The following is a 15,559-nucleotide window of genomic DNA, read 5'->3' on the forward strand; positions in this document are numbered from 1 at the left end:
GGTGTAACTTAGGATGGACAGTTCACAGTCCTTGTTTGGATGAGAGTTCATGGAAGGATCGGTCGTTTACCTGACATTGGGAACGAGGTGAAATGATACTAGATCCTAAACACCCTTTGACACAACTCCTTTACGAGCACCTGGGACACGCTGGAGGAGTAGAACGCCTTCTCAATTGGAAGAGATATGTGGAATGTTAAAGGAGAGGGGCCCCGAGCTGATATACCCGAAATGGGCCTCCTTCAAATGGAGCGTGTGAGTGGATTTCATCGCCTATTGACTTACACAGGAGTCAATTATTTTGGCGCATTGTATGTAATTGCTGGAGGGCGAAGTGCGAGGGGGAGAAATTGTAGGGAATCTTATTTACATGCCTTTCCCTTCGAGCTGTACATTTGGGACAATCCATAGCGAGACGAAGGGGTTTGTGGTGGACATAGCACCAAAATGAACTATTTTTAACCGTAGTTTACTGGCCACTAAAACTTTCAAGTTTAGGGGCGTGGGGTGGAACGAACCCCAGATAGAAAAGACTAAACTTGGAAGGTACTCCCAGGCCAAAATATTGAAAGGAAAAAACTTATGGACATTGAAAGTGGCTGTGGGGTGCGATCCACCCCAGACCTGTAAACTTGAAAGTTTGTCTAAAAGTAGTGATAAAATAAATTAAACAAATATAGCAAACGAGCTCCTGGGTATGGCTATAGCATATGCAGAACCAAATTTTAAACCTGATGTTAGTTTTGCTTTTATTTAAAGTGTATATGTATGAAATTTCATTTGAATGCCTCCATAAATAAGCTGCGCATGCGCAAAACCAAATTTTGAAACTGATGTTAAATTTTCTTTTATTCCAAGTGGTTATGTACCAAATTTCATTTAAATCCCCCTATAAATCAGAAAGTTGGCACTGCGCATGCGCAAAACGAAATTTTGAAACTGGCGTAAAATTTGGTTTTATTCCAAGTGGCTATGTATCAAATTTCATTTAAATACCTTCATAAATAAGAAAGTTTGCAATTCGGTCTGTAAATGGTCGAGATACGCAAAGGGCACTGTGAATGCTGATCGATTAGGTTCAACTTTTGGAATTGTGTTTTATATTGCTAAAGCTATGCGCACATTGAATTTCATGCAATTCGGTTCATAACTAACGGAGATGTCAAAAGGGCCTACTTTATTTTTTGGGCTACATTGCCAATTGACCAACTCCGATCTACAAATTTTATAAAGAATCCACCTGCAAAATTTCATCGTAATCGGCCCATTCGTTTATGAGTTATCGTGCTAATGGACGGACGGACAGACACAACATTATACTCGCTAGGAGCTCGTTAATAAAAACTCAAATCTTTCAATTGATGGTTAAAACATCCCTTAATCGTGTTGTACAGCAACTAATTATTAGTTTTAATTCCATAGCCCCCCTTACTTTGCCCGTATTATCCGTAACGTCAATTTTGGTAGGTTATATACACCTGCGGATTTCAAATTATATAACAATGTATTGACATTTTGGGTTTGTGTATTAGGTCGGTCGACCTGACTCAAACAAAATTGTCATCGTCCTCCGTGAATGCTGAGATTCTTCATGTGGGGTTGTTTGAATAGATCGGAAGAATCCTTTTAAGAGCATATGCCAGGTTAATCCTAGCCGGCCTTATTTGGAAATCTTTAAGAGTCCGAGAACATTACTCTATGATACACTCTGACATCTTATTTTCTGCATTTGTTATAATTAATTAGTACAAGATCATCAACCGATGTAGTTTTATCATAAATGCAACAAATGTTAAGTACACTACTTATCCTTACCATCAATATGTTTATTTAACAGCCCAAAAATATTCTGTATAAAGTCCATTGTAACCCACGTTCTCAGTTTGGTAGCTAATAAGGAATGAACCTGCACATCGAACAGTGTTTTTATCTGTTTCAGAATATTTTCCACACAATCGACATTTTTCTTTTTATCCAAAGCGTGAAACACAGGCTGGACCATTTCGATCCAATTTTTAAATGTATCTTCCAGCACTTTTAATAGGCTGTTCTGTTGTGAACTATATTCGTCAAGCATTCTATGTTCCATCATTGTAGATAAAACATTAATGAACAGGATTATGGCATTTAGCAGATTCAGTGCCTTTTTAAAAACCTTCGTGTTGGTATCGCAAAACTGAGTCATCAGCTTGATCAGATTTTCTTCCAAATACTTATAGGTTTTATCACATATAACATACAGCTTGTCTAATTCTTCTACTTCATTCACTACGGACGGTTGTTCCTCACTTGTGTCTAGTAAACAATCAAAGAAAGTAACTCGGTACAAAGTTTCCAAAGTAATAAATTGATCCTCGTTGGACACTTTATTTGTAGTCAGATTTGGCCACTGTTTAAATGACAAAAACAGTAGACTTTTAGCTACGAGGGGTTCAGAAAGAATGCACGTGTCGCTGTTTTTCCCCAAATCGAATTTTAATATCCAATCAACGAGAATTTCTTTATCACTGCTGTTCCCGTTTACCTTCCCGGACGGTGTTCCGTACTGCTGACATGCGTTGCATAATGTAGTTATACTGTGGATATTCAGATTTACTACTTTGGATAGATATATTCGAAACAATTGATATGTATTCACCATTTTTCTTTTTGCAATAATCTTTTGCAATAGCTCATGAGTCTGCTCTTCACACTGATTTAATCCTACCGCCCTAAAATGGTGTGTGTATTATTTTTCATTTAAATTATTTGCGTTACCTTAAAGTGCAATCTGCGACAACCGTCCACAAAGATTCCACTTTCTCAGATCTGAGTTCAATATGATATTGGACGTCTATTAATATCGTCAAACATTTATATAAATAAAAACATAAATTTAAACATTTACATTCTGCCTGTACAGCAGAAAGAACTTGTAATAACCACACAAATTCCTCATTCGAGATTACTTCCGGGTATTTTTTTAATATTTCGGTCATCACATGAATCCTGCAATAAACAGCTTAGAGGTAAGTTTACGAAAAGACAAGATAATACCAAGACCAATCTTTGGTATCCTGAATGCTACGAATTATAAATGACACGCCAACTTCTACCTTTGAACGTTTCTCTGGCGGTTGCTGATCTGAACTGTTGCTAATTTTTCTGCTGGTAAATAGGAGCTATAAAAATACGTGTGTAAGTTGTTGTAGAAGAATTTAAAACAGACCTGGCGAAACACTTCGACAAAGAGGGAAACAAATTCTTTATTAGAAGGCATATAATGGGACTGCTTCGAGGTAATTGCAATAGACTGATATTTGGTCAGTTCCATATCGGACATCTCTTGGCATAGAAGAGAGTATAAAGAACGTAGGTACTGACGCCAGTCGGACCAAGAGCATGCATACGACAGCATATTTTCGTCAATTGCCCCTTTCGGATGATGAATTTCTATTTGAAATAGAAACAATTTCAAAATCAAAATCTGAAACAAAAACCCTCTAAGAATAAAAACCCCCGAAAACTCAACTTACCTTAATATGAAATTCGACAGTTTGCGATTGATAAATCTCGATCAAATTACTGAAAATATTTTCGCCCAGTTTACAGCAAGCCAGACGATTGTCTCCGGCCGTCTGCAAAAAACCAAATTAAAATGCCGCAAATTGATAGTTACAAAATTACGTTTGTCATGAATTCCAAGAGTATGGTCATAATCACTTCTTGCTGATGTTTCGATGACGTGCTGTCGATATCCTTGCATAGTTCGAGCATAAACGTAAATTGCTCACGCACTTGGGAAATCGGTAGGCAGTGCACGGGACCCCACTTCAATAGTAGTCTAAGACACTGCAGCAATTTGATTCGGTCCATGTGAGGTAGGGAAATTTCGAGTTGGTGTTTGATGCACGTTAAAAGCTCTTTAAAAAAACTGTATTGAAATTCCTTAATTCAAAATCATTAAGTAATTCAATTAAATTTAATAATATACAAGTTAAAAATGGTGCAATTAATTTCAAACTTGTAATTTACTAAGCAATTAATATTGAATTATTGAATTTTTACATAGCTGGCTGGCATCTTCAACTAAAAAAATACAAATTGCTTACCTATCCATTCTTGAGCTTCTATTTGTCCATAATGGAAAGGCAATATTTCATCCCTTAAGACAATAAGATATGGAATATTGTAATACTTTGTCAAAATACGAGATTTAAAAAATTCAAAAATACATTGGAGAACATCAGAAACTTTGAGATTTTTTTCTAAAATTTAAAAAAATAATTTCAAAAAATTGTCACTTATTCATTGTACCTTTTAAATTTGCTGTTTTAATTACATTGATCAGTAATACCCCATAATTTGTTGTAGCATAATAGGACGGGGTTTTCTTTTTATGCTCGTCTTCGTCCAACTTTGCTGCTTCCTATAGACATTAAAAGCACAAAATTGTAATGAATAACAAAAACACATAAGTTACTCGACCCATACGAGTGCCCAAGCTTTCTGCTGTCAAGGGTCACGAAATGACCGAGCAACTGCATGAGAAACACTGGTAAGAGACAAACCAAAGCTTTACTGGGTGTTCACTCGATTGATTTATACCATTAACGGGCACTGTCGAAACAAAAAAAATCTGCACAAAGTGGAACTTGAACTAGACCCGAAAGAACGCAATTATAAGGCGTATAATAATAATAATAATATTTATTGGTATAATACTTCAAGACAAAGGAATCTATCAAAATGCTCAGCAGGAAAATTTTGGACAGACCTCTCAAGGGAGTAAGGTAAGGATAAAGGTAGAGAGTATAAAATAGGTCCCAAGACCTGGAGGACTGATCTGATTTGTTGGACTCACCTTTTGCAGAAAATGATGCACAATTTTGAATACATCAGTCCAAGGTATTGTTGCATTAACATCTTGAGAGGCCGATTGTTGCTCCAACAGCGATGACAGCAATTCGAAACTTCGCTTTCTCTCAAGAATTTTATTCGAAAGCAAACCCCGACAGTACTGTTTAATTCCTCCGTTGGATGTTGCCATATTCACAACAGGATACTTGCAACATTAAATTCTCGACTGACAATAAGTGTAAAAGAGTTAATCATTTGAAGTTGACTTCACAATAAAGAAAATAAGTAAAACATTCATCTCGACATTCATTACACTAGATCATGACCCCACACATATCTCAACACTTTCCCGAGGATTGTGTTGAAGTTTCAGCAATTTGTTAACAAACATAACCTACAAACACAAAAAGTTGAAACGCGGGAAACATTGACATTTATTGTGGTTACCAACACACAAGCGCTTACTGGAGTAACGACTCTTGCGCATATACAGATCCGAAAAAAATTATGGCGTGCCTGACTTATAATAGGCTAGGGTTTCAATGAATGTGAAGTGAGATAAAATACACAACAAACTAAAAGCCCCGATGCCATTGGTGCGTTTTGACACATTTAACTGCTACTGTCAATGTCAACATTGGTAAAATTATGTGAGTACTTCTTAGCAGAAAATAAAAAAAAGGAAAAACACAAAATTTGAAAACAGGCCACTTAATAAGCGCCTAATCAGCACCTATAATTATTAGTTAGTTCACTTTTCATTTTCTTGGGTTTAAGGTAGTGTTCTCCTGGGTTCATATGAACCTGCAAAAACCAAGGAAGGTATAATTTATATAGAGCATCCTTGGCAAAAACATGTAATTATTTTTAAAAAAAGGAGCATTTAATTCGGGATATGGGCACTTAATTAGCACCTAATTATGCAATATGTTTGATTGTTTCTGCTGACCTTGCTCTGCTAGGGTTCATGGACATCTATCAATGGCAGTACGAGAGTCTCTTGGTTTGCGTGTCAATTCTTTACCCTGTATATGAATAGACCTCCACGTCCGTCGATACCTATACACTTCCACTAAATGTTTGGTTAGGTATCGTGCGTGCTGAATAATAATTTTTCCTGTCTTTGATCCTGTTTAGTGAACCAACCGTTAGCGATGACGCGTTTTGCACGAGCAAAAGGATCTAATAAACGCATCCCCGAAGAAGCAACATCTTGGCAAGGCATGAAACACGACAAATCATCCCCGACGAACAGCTCCGCCAAAGAAGAATCCCTCAATAAGAAGTCGGTTAACAGCATTAAAAAGAAATCCAAAAAGAAGGGCGAACAACTTTTCAAAGGGAGCTCAAATAAAATACTTCTCAACGGAATCGAAATTGAATTGGCCTACTTTGACGGATTTCCAATAAAGAAATCCGACGCGGACAGGTTAAAACAGTTAAAGAAAGACATGATTAGTAAAGGTATAGCGCGTAACGAAATTAACGTCGCGTTAAAATTAGAGCGGCGGAGGGCGGAGAAAGCGTTAGCTAGGGAGAAAAAGAAAGTATGCTTTAATTGTCGTAATGGCGGCCATACACTTTCCGAGTGCCCCCAACTTCAAAGTAACTCAAACATACCGCAATTTCAAAGTGGCATTTGTTTTAAATGTGGTTCGACGGAACATACACATTTTGAGTGTAAAGTTACGAAAGGAGAACATTTCCGATTCGCTCAGTGCTTTATATGTGAAGAACAAGGGCATATTGCGAAGCAGTGTCCCAATAATGATAACGGTATTTATCCGAATGGAGGTGCGTGTAACGTATGCGGGGATGTTAACCATTTCAAAAAAGATTGTCCTTTACATCAGGAGGGTAAAGCCGAATCGAGAGTTGTTGCCGATAAAATAAACGAGGACAATATAGAAAGCCTGGAAGTTCGTCCCTCTAAATCCACTGAAACGAAAAAGATAAAAAAGAAAGTCGTTAAATTTTAAGTCATTCGTGTTCCAACATTTTTAAACTTCATTTGGTTATAATTATTGTGTATAAACATTAATTTTGTTGCATTTTTTTGTGGTATCTTGTTATAATTAAACAATTAAATCAAAAAAATATTGATTTTACCAATCCAAGAAATTTTTTTTATGATAAGCAAAACTACATTTTATGTTAATTCACATTTATTTAGCCTTTAAGGTAGGATGGGTACAAAAACCATTAATTAGGCAAAATTGTGATTTAGGGATTATACTGTAGATGTTCTGTGACCCATTAGGGTTAAAATTTTATGCTCTAGCAGCATATTAGATTCAGGTGGTAGCCCTAAACATGCACGTAAAATATTTTCAATACTATGTCTTTGTCTAAATAACGAATTAACAATTGGTGTTCCTTTCGGTACAAGTGGTGCCTTACACAAATAACCGAGAACAGATAAAATAGGGTGAAACGAAGAATATTTCGTTTCTTCAACTTTCTTGAACTCAATTCTGAAACACAGTTCAGCTAGAATCACAAGGTCTAGAATAATAGGTGCGGCTAAAAGAGAATCTTCACAGGTGTTGTGTAAAACAAGGGTATTATGACCACCCATCATTATCTGAGACACATATTCATCCATAGCTCGCTTAGAATCACCTAAAAGTAATAAGTAGATCCTCAAACCACTTTTATATACACTCACCAACATAAGGGACATATTTAATGACAACACAATGATCTGGTTTTTCATTTTCGGAATATAAAATTTTATTGGAATTAACCATGTCATCCACCACGTTACTTTTGGATATCTGTTGGATTGCGCGTAAGTATCAGAAATACAGAATGAAATAATCACCTCTTTGGACCTGAATTGCGAAGGGGCCGAGAGATTCTTTCCGTCATTGTTCCCAAGATGATTGTAACTTACAATACTAACAGGTTTAATCCCAGCACTAACCAAGAAGTCTACCAGCACACTTTTAATCTTTGTTTGGCCAGATTTAAAGTCGTCACCGCCTATAAACACATTTCTTTTTTGTGCCAAATCGATTATTCCGGGCACAAAGGTATTTTGAGGAGAGCCATTTAGGTAGGTACACTGCAACATTTCATAAATAAAACGTTGCAAACACAAAATTATACCTTCATCAGAATGGATGCATAGGCGAAAAGGGTAGAAGGCGAAATTTCTGAATAATTGTTGTCAACAGCCTTTTCAATGTTGTCAGCAGAATCATTTACATTTGCTATAATTGTACTGAAACGTTCCGTATTAGCCGTCCATACAACAATAACATGATCAAGACAGGCTCGCTTTCTAAAGTCTTCAATGTCGTTACAAATTTGTTGCACTTGAGCTCTCTTAGATCCCCGTAGAAAATTATTAGCACGGTCCGCCTGAAAATTACACACTGTTAAGTAGCATTCACAACCTTAAAATTAATACGCACAATTAACAATTCAAAATTAGCGTAAACGTTTAAGCTATGTATTTTAAAGGGCAACATTCACAATATTGAAAATTAATCGTTAGAATTAATACTTAACGCAGAAGTTTGTAAACTGCAAACTTTACAGCTTAATTTTACTGAAATTAACAGAGGCACGCATGCGTGCTTTTGTATGACAGTCAACATAACCATGCCTTTTTTTGTTTTGATTTTGTTACGTCTACAATGAATGTGGAGAACAGAAAAGTACTTAGCCGCATTAGGATTAGCGAGAGGATTAGGCCCGATTTTTTTGCTTGCGCTACAAGATATGATGAAAGTTGCCATATTAACCTCTCTGTTACATAGATGGCGACACTGCTTACATACTAATTTCACGTATTAATTTCATGCATTGCGAATGATTCCTTTACGTAAAGTTAACGTAATAATTTCACTTATTAATTATAAAAATTAATTGGACGTTGTGAATGCAGCTTTAGAGTTGACACGTAAAGAATTAATTTCACCTGATTTGCGGCAATAAAATCGGGATCGTAGATAGACGGCCTTGGCTTTAACTTTTCAAGGAATGGTTTCAATTTTTCCTGCAAATAAGGATCTAGCACTTGGGCACGCTCGCACGCTTCCGCCAAATTCGCGCCGGATATATCCCAACCGTCAATTTCCAAATCGTTGGGGTGTACCATGGGAAGTATGGAATGGAAGGGTATGTATACATCTTTGCCGTCTGCATCGGTACCCAATCGGATTGTAGACGCTTGTGTAATTGAACCATACCTGATATAAAACAAAGAAGTCATTTTTTATTTTTTTGTTGGAAAGGTCTAGAAAGCTATGGGAAGTGGCTAAAAGTTCACCATTTGGATACACGCACAAAACAAAACATAAAAGATACTCCAAATAATGACTAGAAGACTCAAACTTTCTAGAATCTCTTTTGTTCTAGGAAGCTTGCCGAGGACCCTGAACAAATCCTCTATTACAAACAATCAGGGCGGCTGTTAATCAGCAGAATTTTTACTTTAACTCAGTTTCAGGTTTCTATGGAGAAATAGGATAGATTGATCGAACTAGTTCTGAACTTACCCTTTCAAGTGTCAATTCATTAATCTTTAATTAAGACACTATTGATAAGTATGGAATTGAAACTCTGAATTGGGGTAAGCTTGAATACAGAGAAAAATCTATATGAATTTTCATAGAAGAGGGCCAAGGTCTAGATCCATTGAGGCTTCTGTGAAATACAAGGATTAGGTTAGATGTAAAAGTTGGAGGGGGGATACCACTAAGCATCCAGCAGGCTCAAGAGAACTTTTTCAGTCTCTTAGGTGCTTTCCATAGATATTGGGAGGGCGATAGGATACTCTGAAAAGCATTGAAGGCTCCCCAAACCTTTAAAACACATATAGAGCCCCTTTTGAAATAGTTCTACGGGAAATCCTCTGAATTAGAAAAAGCTCTGTATAGGGTATAGCAATAATTTCCTAATGTTATGAATATTTCAGTGTTTGACGGGTTGCCTATACTTTAGACTGTCTTAATTTCTCTCTTCTCCCCTTCTGTTATAAAAGTATTGAAAATTGGGCTGTCACCTCAAATAAAGACGGAACACTAAGGAGCAAATAGGTAACAACCACCAAGCGTACATATTATAGCTACCAATTTGCCTGCTGCCTTCCTTGTTTGGTAGGCCACGATAATTGACGCTTATTTGCGAGTAAAGCAGCCGTAAATGTACTCCCATTATTTCCACCCCATCCGACAAGCATTACTCCAACCTTTGGAACTTTGCGACTAGTGCGAATGTTTAAAGTATCCGTTTGAGGTGTAATCTAAAAACAATCGAGTTAACAAATGAACCTTTGGAAAGACTAGGGGCACAGCAAAATGTCAAGGCATTGGACATTAGAATATTTACCACAAATTGATCTTCCTTTTTGTCCACTTTCGTGGTGTGATAACTGTAATCGGCTTCAATAAAAGCATCTGTATATCTTACATTATCACTGTTTACAAATACCGCCATTATAACCCTCTTTTGTTTCACACACACAATTTCTGCATCAAAGGTTATGTGCAAGAAACCACAAATCACATACTTCTACTGCACAGATCACAGGATGCGGGGTGCCGATTAAAGAATGAAAGAACACATCCCCTAAATTTCTATGTCTTGTAAACTGTAACCGGTTTGTAATGTCAGCAATCAGTATAATACCGAAATGACGAAGAATAAAGGTTGCCGCACACTTGTACGTTCCGTCACGTTACGGACCTTTAAACAACGTTCACCATAAAAGACCTTGAATTAAACGTCTCTGCGCACATTAACCCGTTCCGTCACGACTCACAAGGGTGCGTTATTGTTGTCTGGGAAAAATGTAAAAATTTGCATAATTAATGCTCATTCGGTTACTATGAAAACTGAAAAGAAAGTTACACCAAACTCGACGGTCTCGTTTGAACTCGAGTTGAAAAACTCCACTTTCTTCTCTTGTACAAATAACTATTTTACGTGGCGTTTATGCGTTTTACAAAACCTGCCAAACAAGGATGATTATACAAACAACGTGCCAGACAAGGATGAAGATACCTCCACAGCCTACGTTAGGCGGAACGCGATTTTGGTTATCGATGCCCTTCCAGTTACAGCAGTGGCGAATTGAGTTATCATCATAGCTATTAGGTATTTAGGTAATACTCCGCTATCCGCTCCGCCCACTTTAAAATAAAGGCAAGGTAGGTATATATAGAGAGCAATTTTGGTTTTGGTTGAAGTATAAAGTCACTAAAATCTAAATATTCTGTAGTATTCAGTATTCACTATTCAGTGAGTGATCAGTGTTGGCAGTCAACGATTTGGCTATTCGGCATCGATCGGCAATTCGCTACATTGGTGCCCAAAATAACAAATAGGTATCAGGTACTTAGTACTGCTACTGAGGTGAGGTACCTGCGTCCCGCCTTTCATGAAATGACGAAAATAAGAATTTTAAATTTTAAAAATAGGAATTTTTTTGCCCATAACTTTTGATGGAGACGTCTAATCGAAAAAGTACGAATCGTTTTGGATTCTACGCACCCAAATTAATAAGAAAAAATTTTTTCCCGAGAAATTTTGGTGCAGTCGATTTTTGGTAAAAAAGGAAGGTAATAATTACCGCCTTTTTTTTGCCCAGGAAAAAAAATTGTTTCTTATAGAATGTGGCCTGTAGAATCCATAATTCCAAACAGTTCCAAGATCGGACTACTAGATCAAAAGTTACAGCCCTTTGAATTTTTTGTCGAAATTGGTTTTTTGCCCATAACTTTTGATGGAGACGTCTAATCGAACAAGTACGAATCGTTTTGGATTTTACGCACCCAAATTAATAAGAAGAAGTTTTTTCCCGAGAAATTTTGGTGCAGTCGATTTTTGGTAAAAAAGGAAGGTAATAACTGCTTTTTGCCCAGAAAAAAAATTGTCTCAGATCGACCGGAAAAAATATTTTCTTATAGAATGTGGTCTGTAGAATCCATAATTCCAAACAGTTCCAAGATCGGACTGCTAGATCAAAAGTTACAGTCCTTTGAATTTTTTGTCGAAATTGGTTTTTTGCCCATAAATATACCTATTATTCAAAGTTTTCGTTGACTAATTAAAACAAAAGCAATAAAGGAGCCTGTCAGCAGTAAGAAATAAAATACCGTTCTAATCTAATCTTTTTCGCCTGTACAATAATAAATAGATAAATGACTACCAGCATCAGCAACCCAATTTCTATTTCTTACCCCCCCCCCTTCTAGTACGCACTGGGTGACTGTATGTGCCACGAACTTGTTTAATCCCCCCCCAGAATACATTTATACGTACGCCACTGAGTCACAGGGTGTATAGTGCAATAATGCGCATGCGGAGACTGCGCAATGTCAATTTTTTTTATTTATGGAAATATTTTTTTGAAATTATAAGCACATATGCTTCTAGTAAAGACAAACATACCGCATATTGGAAAAATAAGATGTACGCATGCGTAAACTGCGCAATGTCAACATTTTTATGTATTGAAGTTTTTTGAAATTTGAACCAAAGATACTTCTAGTGAACGCAAACATATCACATATTTTAAACATCAAGTATGCGCATGCGCAATGCTAAGTTGTTTATTTATAAGAATATTTATGCCTTAATTTATTTTCCTATACATAAATAGTAAGCGGTTCGATTAAAAAAAAGATACTGACACTGCCGAAGTCTGGTATCAGGGGCTTTTTCAACATGAAACTATCATCCTACAGGCACAAAAAATGGTCAAAATTTGCTATACTCTTTGTTTAAAACAATTTTTGATTCAACATGCAATTGAATATTTTTCCAAGAATTTCCCCATTAAAACAACAATTCCCGCAATGTTTATAATTTAAAGTTTGACCTGTACTATACAATTTAGGTATGAGCATAATGCTCCTAATATTGGAAGAATGTCCCATCTCTGTCCTGCCTGCAGTATCCTGCGTTTGTTTGTGGAGCATGGTGAGAGGAATTCATTAACTTTACATGGCATAGATGGTCTCTTTCCCTTATACCGCCTATTACAACAGGGTGACTCTGAAAAAAGTGTGCCATCACTCATTTAAACAAAATATAAGTACGTTATTATATTTTTCTATTTCTTTCTGAAGAGATAGTAATTTGGAAAAGCTGAAAGGTGGAGACTTTGGATGGGGTCGTGCATCTAAGTCTCTAGTATTCCTAAGTCTTTTCCATGTTGTGTTTCCCAATGTTTCCATTTGTAAACACGGAATAACCTTTTCCCCGAATAAGTCTGTGTTATGATTATACGAGCTCACCAATAGGAAGTCCAAACTGTCTGCAGGTATAAGATGGCTGCAATAAACACATTCTACTCACATTTCTACATAAATACTGTATACACCTGAACGGTTTAAAATAAGCACTTCTACGCGTACTGGCTAGAGTTTGATGAGCATATAGACGATCGCATGGTCTAAGCCCATCACACTCGAATTTGGCAGGGAATTTCTTTGTTATAGTTCCTTCCGTATGCAAGTATGGTACGCAACCTTTATTGCGGACACGTCTACTCATTATGACCTGCATGAAATAAAATAAAATTGCAAAAAATTTACTTGGCAATCACAGAGAATTAATAAAAAGAACTTGTTGCTAGGATACTGATCAATAAATACCAATTAATCACGTTTGTCATAATTTATTGATTGAAAATTTTTGTTGTATAACATTCAATGGACATCTATGATGAAGAGTTCACCAGACTTACGATGTTAGCTAAGCAGATGATTTCGAAAATTGAAAGAAAAAAAGGTGGTCCCCTGATCCTGACCGACTGATTGTGTATTTCGTTACAGATAGAGAAATATTATCAAAATGGATAAGAAAATTAATAGGGCTAAAATCTTACGATCCTGTTGTTAAAAAAAATCGCAATCATTTTTTTAAATACATGTTGACCGTGCTACATAAAGGATTAAAGGTAGATCCGGTCGCACATTACGGTTATCCACAGTACGACGAAAGGGTACGTATTGTTTTGCAAAAGTAATGCCTTTGTAAGCGAAATGTTGCAGTATCAACAGGTGGATGGACAAAATTGGTCACAAGAACAAGGGTTTATGAAACGTTGGTCCAATGATAAAAAAACCTATGTCGCCGCTAAACCGTTACCGGGAAAAGGTGCATTGGTGTATATGGCGGTGGCGAAAGATCCGACACTTGGTTGGGAAATTCCAAATCGAAAGTGAACAATTTGTATTTACAATTTGAGTTCATGTTACAAAATTATCGGCGCTTGTGCGTTTCCTTTTTTTTCTTTCCTTTACCGGGAGCATTCTTCTGGAGGGACCTCTTCCGTTTTGTATTTATGGGTTTTCTGCTTCGTTGAGATTTTTTACTCGTCTCCTCTTTATCATCGGAGTTCCTACAAGTTCCATCAAAATTACCAAATACTGGTATGGTCCGTACCTACCCAGAATATTTTAAATGTCTACCAACTGCCTTCTCAACGTTAAGCTTCGGACGTCCACTAATCACAGAATTAACGATGTTCATATTATTTTGCTTTTCGTCCCAAGTTGAAACTGCGCCAGATTTACTTTTAACGCTAGAATTGGGCATTAACCTTCGTAAACCGCGGCCTTCCTTCTCTTTAGGTAATTTGTTTTGGAATTTTCCCAAGCTGGCAGTTGCAGAACGTGTCAGCGTCACTGCGGTTTGCAACTAAAAAAATGAATATACAGAATTATGTTGGGCGTAGCCCCCCTTACCTCTTTAGCCGAAGACAACTCGGAGTTTGTCAACCCGAGTCGCGGGATCTTGATCTTTTTAGCTTTAGCGATGTTACGCAAACGTTGAAGTTCATTCTTAGCGACATTTTCACGCTTGCCGGTTTTTTTCTTTAAGAACTGATCTTCCATCGGATCGCTTGTGGCTGGAACTTCCAGAACCCAGTCTTTTTCTTTGTCCGCCTGCGCTCGTTTGTAACCGTACGAGGGAATCCACTTGTTTAGCTGATCGTCCCAGTTTTGTTTAGTCTTTTTAGTTTTTTTGATGCCCTTTGCCTTCGCAAACTGCTCCCATTTTGTTAATGGTTTCGATTTCGGTAAAGGTCTCGATCGGGGCAGAACAAAATTCGACGAAGGCAATTTGGCCACAATAGACTCCTCTACTCGATCCGTAGGTAATCTCCAAATTTCGTTAAACAGTAATTGAACATTGTCCCGAGATAATTGCTTGGTGTAATCGTTTTTATCTTTTCTGTGGAAACGAAAGGTAATGCAATTTAAAAAGTGGCATAAGAAAACTTACCTTAAACGTGTCAAATCCAAGCTGTTGATGTCCGTAGCTAAGAGTGTACCTAGGTCATATTCGAGCTGTAAATGTTTGTTTACAGTTATTGAATTTTCAGTTTCTCTCAATGATTTGTCGACAATATTAGATATATAAGCGTTCATTCTCAATGTACTACATATAACGAAATTCACTAAATGCACAAACCCAAAATGTGGTTTTCAGAAATGAACAAAAACATAACCTCGCAAACCATCAACATAACCTCTCTTTTCGGATATATGTACACTGTACAGGATATGTAGTAAATACCGGTGCTTTCGATACGTGCATGGTTATTTAAAAACATACTCCAGGATCTCCACTCACACATGCATATTTTTTTAAAATAGAAAATGGGGTATTTGTTCTCAGTCTCCATTTTTGATGAGAAAAAGGGGACAATTTTATGTGACCACAAGTCAAAGTAGTACCTTAAAATCAAGGAATC

At 36.9% G+C, this 15,559-nt stretch overlaps 6 protein-coding genes across 6 annotated transcripts in view; 2 read left to right on the plus strand and 4 right to left on the minus strand.

Moving 5' to 3' along the window:
• The window catches only part of LOC116177601 (serine-protein kinase ATM), a 35,051-nt gene extending 29,799 nt beyond the window's left edge, over nucleotides 1-5,252 (minus strand). Inside the window, exons 1-9 of the mRNA XM_031496612.1 lie at nucleotides 4,844-5,252; nucleotides 4,297-4,408; nucleotides 4,092-4,247; nucleotides 3,667-3,902; nucleotides 3,516-3,617; nucleotides 3,209-3,466; nucleotides 3,037-3,161; nucleotides 2,758-2,988; nucleotides 1,816-2,711 (exon numbers count right to left, since the gene is read on the minus strand). Of these exons, the coding sequence (XP_031352472.1) occupies nucleotides 1,816-2,711; nucleotides 2,758-2,988; nucleotides 3,037-3,161; nucleotides 3,209-3,466; nucleotides 3,516-3,617; nucleotides 3,667-3,902; nucleotides 4,092-4,247; nucleotides 4,297-4,408; nucleotides 4,844-5,029 (2,302 nt within the window). The 5' untranslated portion in view covers nucleotides 5,030-5,252. The remainder of the gene's footprint in view (nucleotides 1-1,815; nucleotides 2,712-2,757; nucleotides 2,989-3,036; nucleotides 3,162-3,208; nucleotides 3,467-3,515; nucleotides 3,618-3,666; nucleotides 3,903-4,091; nucleotides 4,248-4,296; nucleotides 4,409-4,843) is intronic.
• Nucleotides 5,253-5,891: 639 nt separating this feature from the next.
• LOC116177603 (zinc finger CCHC domain-containing protein 9-like) lies at nucleotides 5,892-6,940 on the plus strand. Its single transcript, XM_031496614.1, has one exon. It carries the CDS (start codon nucleotides 5,994-5,996, stop codon nucleotides 6,816-6,818), a length of 825 nt encoding a protein of 274 aa, XP_031352474.1. The 5' UTR covers nucleotides 5,892-5,993; the 3' UTR covers nucleotides 6,819-6,940.
• Nucleotides 6,941-6,986: 46 nt separating this feature from the next.
• Nucleotides 6,987-10,537, minus strand: LOC116177602 (inositol-3-phosphate synthase 1-A). The gene is made up of 7 exons (XM_031496613.1): nucleotides 10,180-10,537; nucleotides 9,921-10,093; nucleotides 8,768-9,038; nucleotides 7,951-8,205; nucleotides 7,664-7,906; nucleotides 7,508-7,616; nucleotides 6,987-7,461 (listed from the first exon to the last, which is right to left on the minus strand). Exons 1-7 carry the CDS (start codon nucleotides 10,285-10,287, stop codon nucleotides 7,070-7,072), a joined length of 1,551 nt encoding a protein of 516 aa, XP_031352473.1. The 5' UTR covers nucleotides 10,288-10,537; the 3' UTR covers nucleotides 6,987-7,069.
• Nucleotides 10,538-12,448: 1,911 nt separating this feature from the next.
• LOC116179020 (protein C1orf194) lies at nucleotides 12,449-13,408 on the minus strand. The gene is made up of 3 exons (XM_031498714.1): nucleotides 13,178-13,408; nucleotides 12,894-13,128; nucleotides 12,449-12,849 (listed from the first exon to the last, which is right to left on the minus strand). Exons 1-3 carry the CDS (start codon nucleotides 13,360-13,362, stop codon nucleotides 12,709-12,711), a joined length of 561 nt encoding a protein of 186 aa, XP_031354574.1. The 5' UTR covers nucleotides 13,363-13,408; the 3' UTR covers nucleotides 12,449-12,708.
• A 26-nt stretch (nucleotides 13,409-13,434) lies between these two features.
• On the plus strand, nucleotides 13,435-14,070 carry LOC116179021. Its single transcript, XM_031498715.1, has 3 exons — nucleotides 13,435-13,587; nucleotides 13,632-13,801; nucleotides 13,851-14,070. Exons 1-3 carry the CDS (start codon nucleotides 13,509-13,511, stop codon nucleotides 14,022-14,024), a joined length of 423 nt encoding a protein of 140 aa, XP_031354575.1. The 5' UTR covers nucleotides 13,435-13,508; the 3' UTR covers nucleotides 14,025-14,070.
• LOC116179019 (ribosome biogenesis regulatory protein homolog) lies at nucleotides 14,015-15,344 on the minus strand. The gene is made up of 4 exons (XM_031498713.1): nucleotides 15,088-15,344; nucleotides 14,547-15,036; nucleotides 14,249-14,499; nucleotides 14,015-14,200 (listed from the first exon to the last, which is right to left on the minus strand). The coding sequence occupies exons 1-4, from the start codon at nucleotides 15,231-15,233 to the stop codon at nucleotides 14,062-14,064; spliced, it is 1,026 nt and encodes a 341-aa protein (XP_031354573.1). The 5' UTR covers nucleotides 15,234-15,344; the 3' UTR covers nucleotides 14,015-14,061.
• Nucleotides 15,345-15,559: the final 215 nt, after the last annotated feature.

This window comes from Photinus pyralis, unplaced genomic scaffold, assembly GCF_008802855.1.
Source record: "Photinus pyralis isolate 1611_PpyrPB1 unplaced genomic scaffold, Ppyr1.3 Ppyr1.4_LG8, whole genome shotgun sequence".
NCBI lineage: Eukaryota > Metazoa > Arthropoda > Insecta > Coleoptera > Lampyridae > Photinus > Photinus pyralis.

Coding starts and splice junctions, on each gene's coding strand:
- LOC116177603 (XM_031496614.1), top strand. CDS start 5,994: ATGACGCGTTTTGCACGAGCAAAAGGATCTAATAAACGCATCCCCGAA.
- LOC116177602 (XM_031496613.1), bottom strand. CDS start 10,287: ATGGCGGTATTTGTAAACAGTGATAATGTAAGATATACAGATGCTTTT. Junction 9,039..9,920: donor GGAAGGCAGCAGGCAAATTG/GTAGCTATAATA, acceptor GTTTTATATCAG/GTATGGTTCAATTACACAAG. Junction 8,206..8,767: donor ATTTTATTGCCGCAAATCAG/GTGAAATTAATT, acceptor TGTAATTTTCAG/GCGGACCGTGCTAATAATTT.
- LOC116179020 (XM_031498714.1), bottom strand. CDS start 13,362: ATGCAGGTCATAATGAGTAGACGTGTCCGCAATAAAGGTTGCGTACCA. Junction 13,129..13,177: donor GCTTATTTTAAACCGTTCAG/GTGTATACAGTA, acceptor TGTTTATTGCAG/CCATCTTATACCTGCAGACA. Junction 12,850..12,893: donor AAATAGAAAAATATAATAAC/GTACTTATATTT, acceptor CACTTTTTTCAG/AGTCACCCTGTTGTAATAGG.
- LOC116179021 (XM_031498715.1), top strand. CDS start 13,509: ATGGACATCTATGATGAAGAGTTCACCAGACTTACGATGTTAGCTAAG. Junction 13,588..13,631: donor GAAAATTGAAAGAAAAAAAG/GTGGTCCCCTGA, acceptor ATTTCGTTACAG/ATAGAGAAATATTATCAAAA. Junction 13,802..13,850: donor ATCCACAGTACGACGAAAGG/GTACGTATTGTT, acceptor GAAATGTTGCAG/TATCAACAGGTGGATGGACA.
- LOC116179019 (XM_031498713.1), bottom strand. CDS start 15,233: ATGAACGCTTATATATCTAATATTGTCGACAAATCATTGAGAGAAACT. Junction 14,500..14,546: donor AGTTGTCTTCGGCTAAAGAG/GTAAGGGGGGCT, acceptor TCATTTTTTTAG/TTGCAAACCGCAGTGACGCT. Junction 14,201..14,248: donor AGACATTTAAAATATTCTGG/GTAGGTACGGAC, acceptor TGGAACTTGTAG/GAACTCCGATGATAAAGAGG.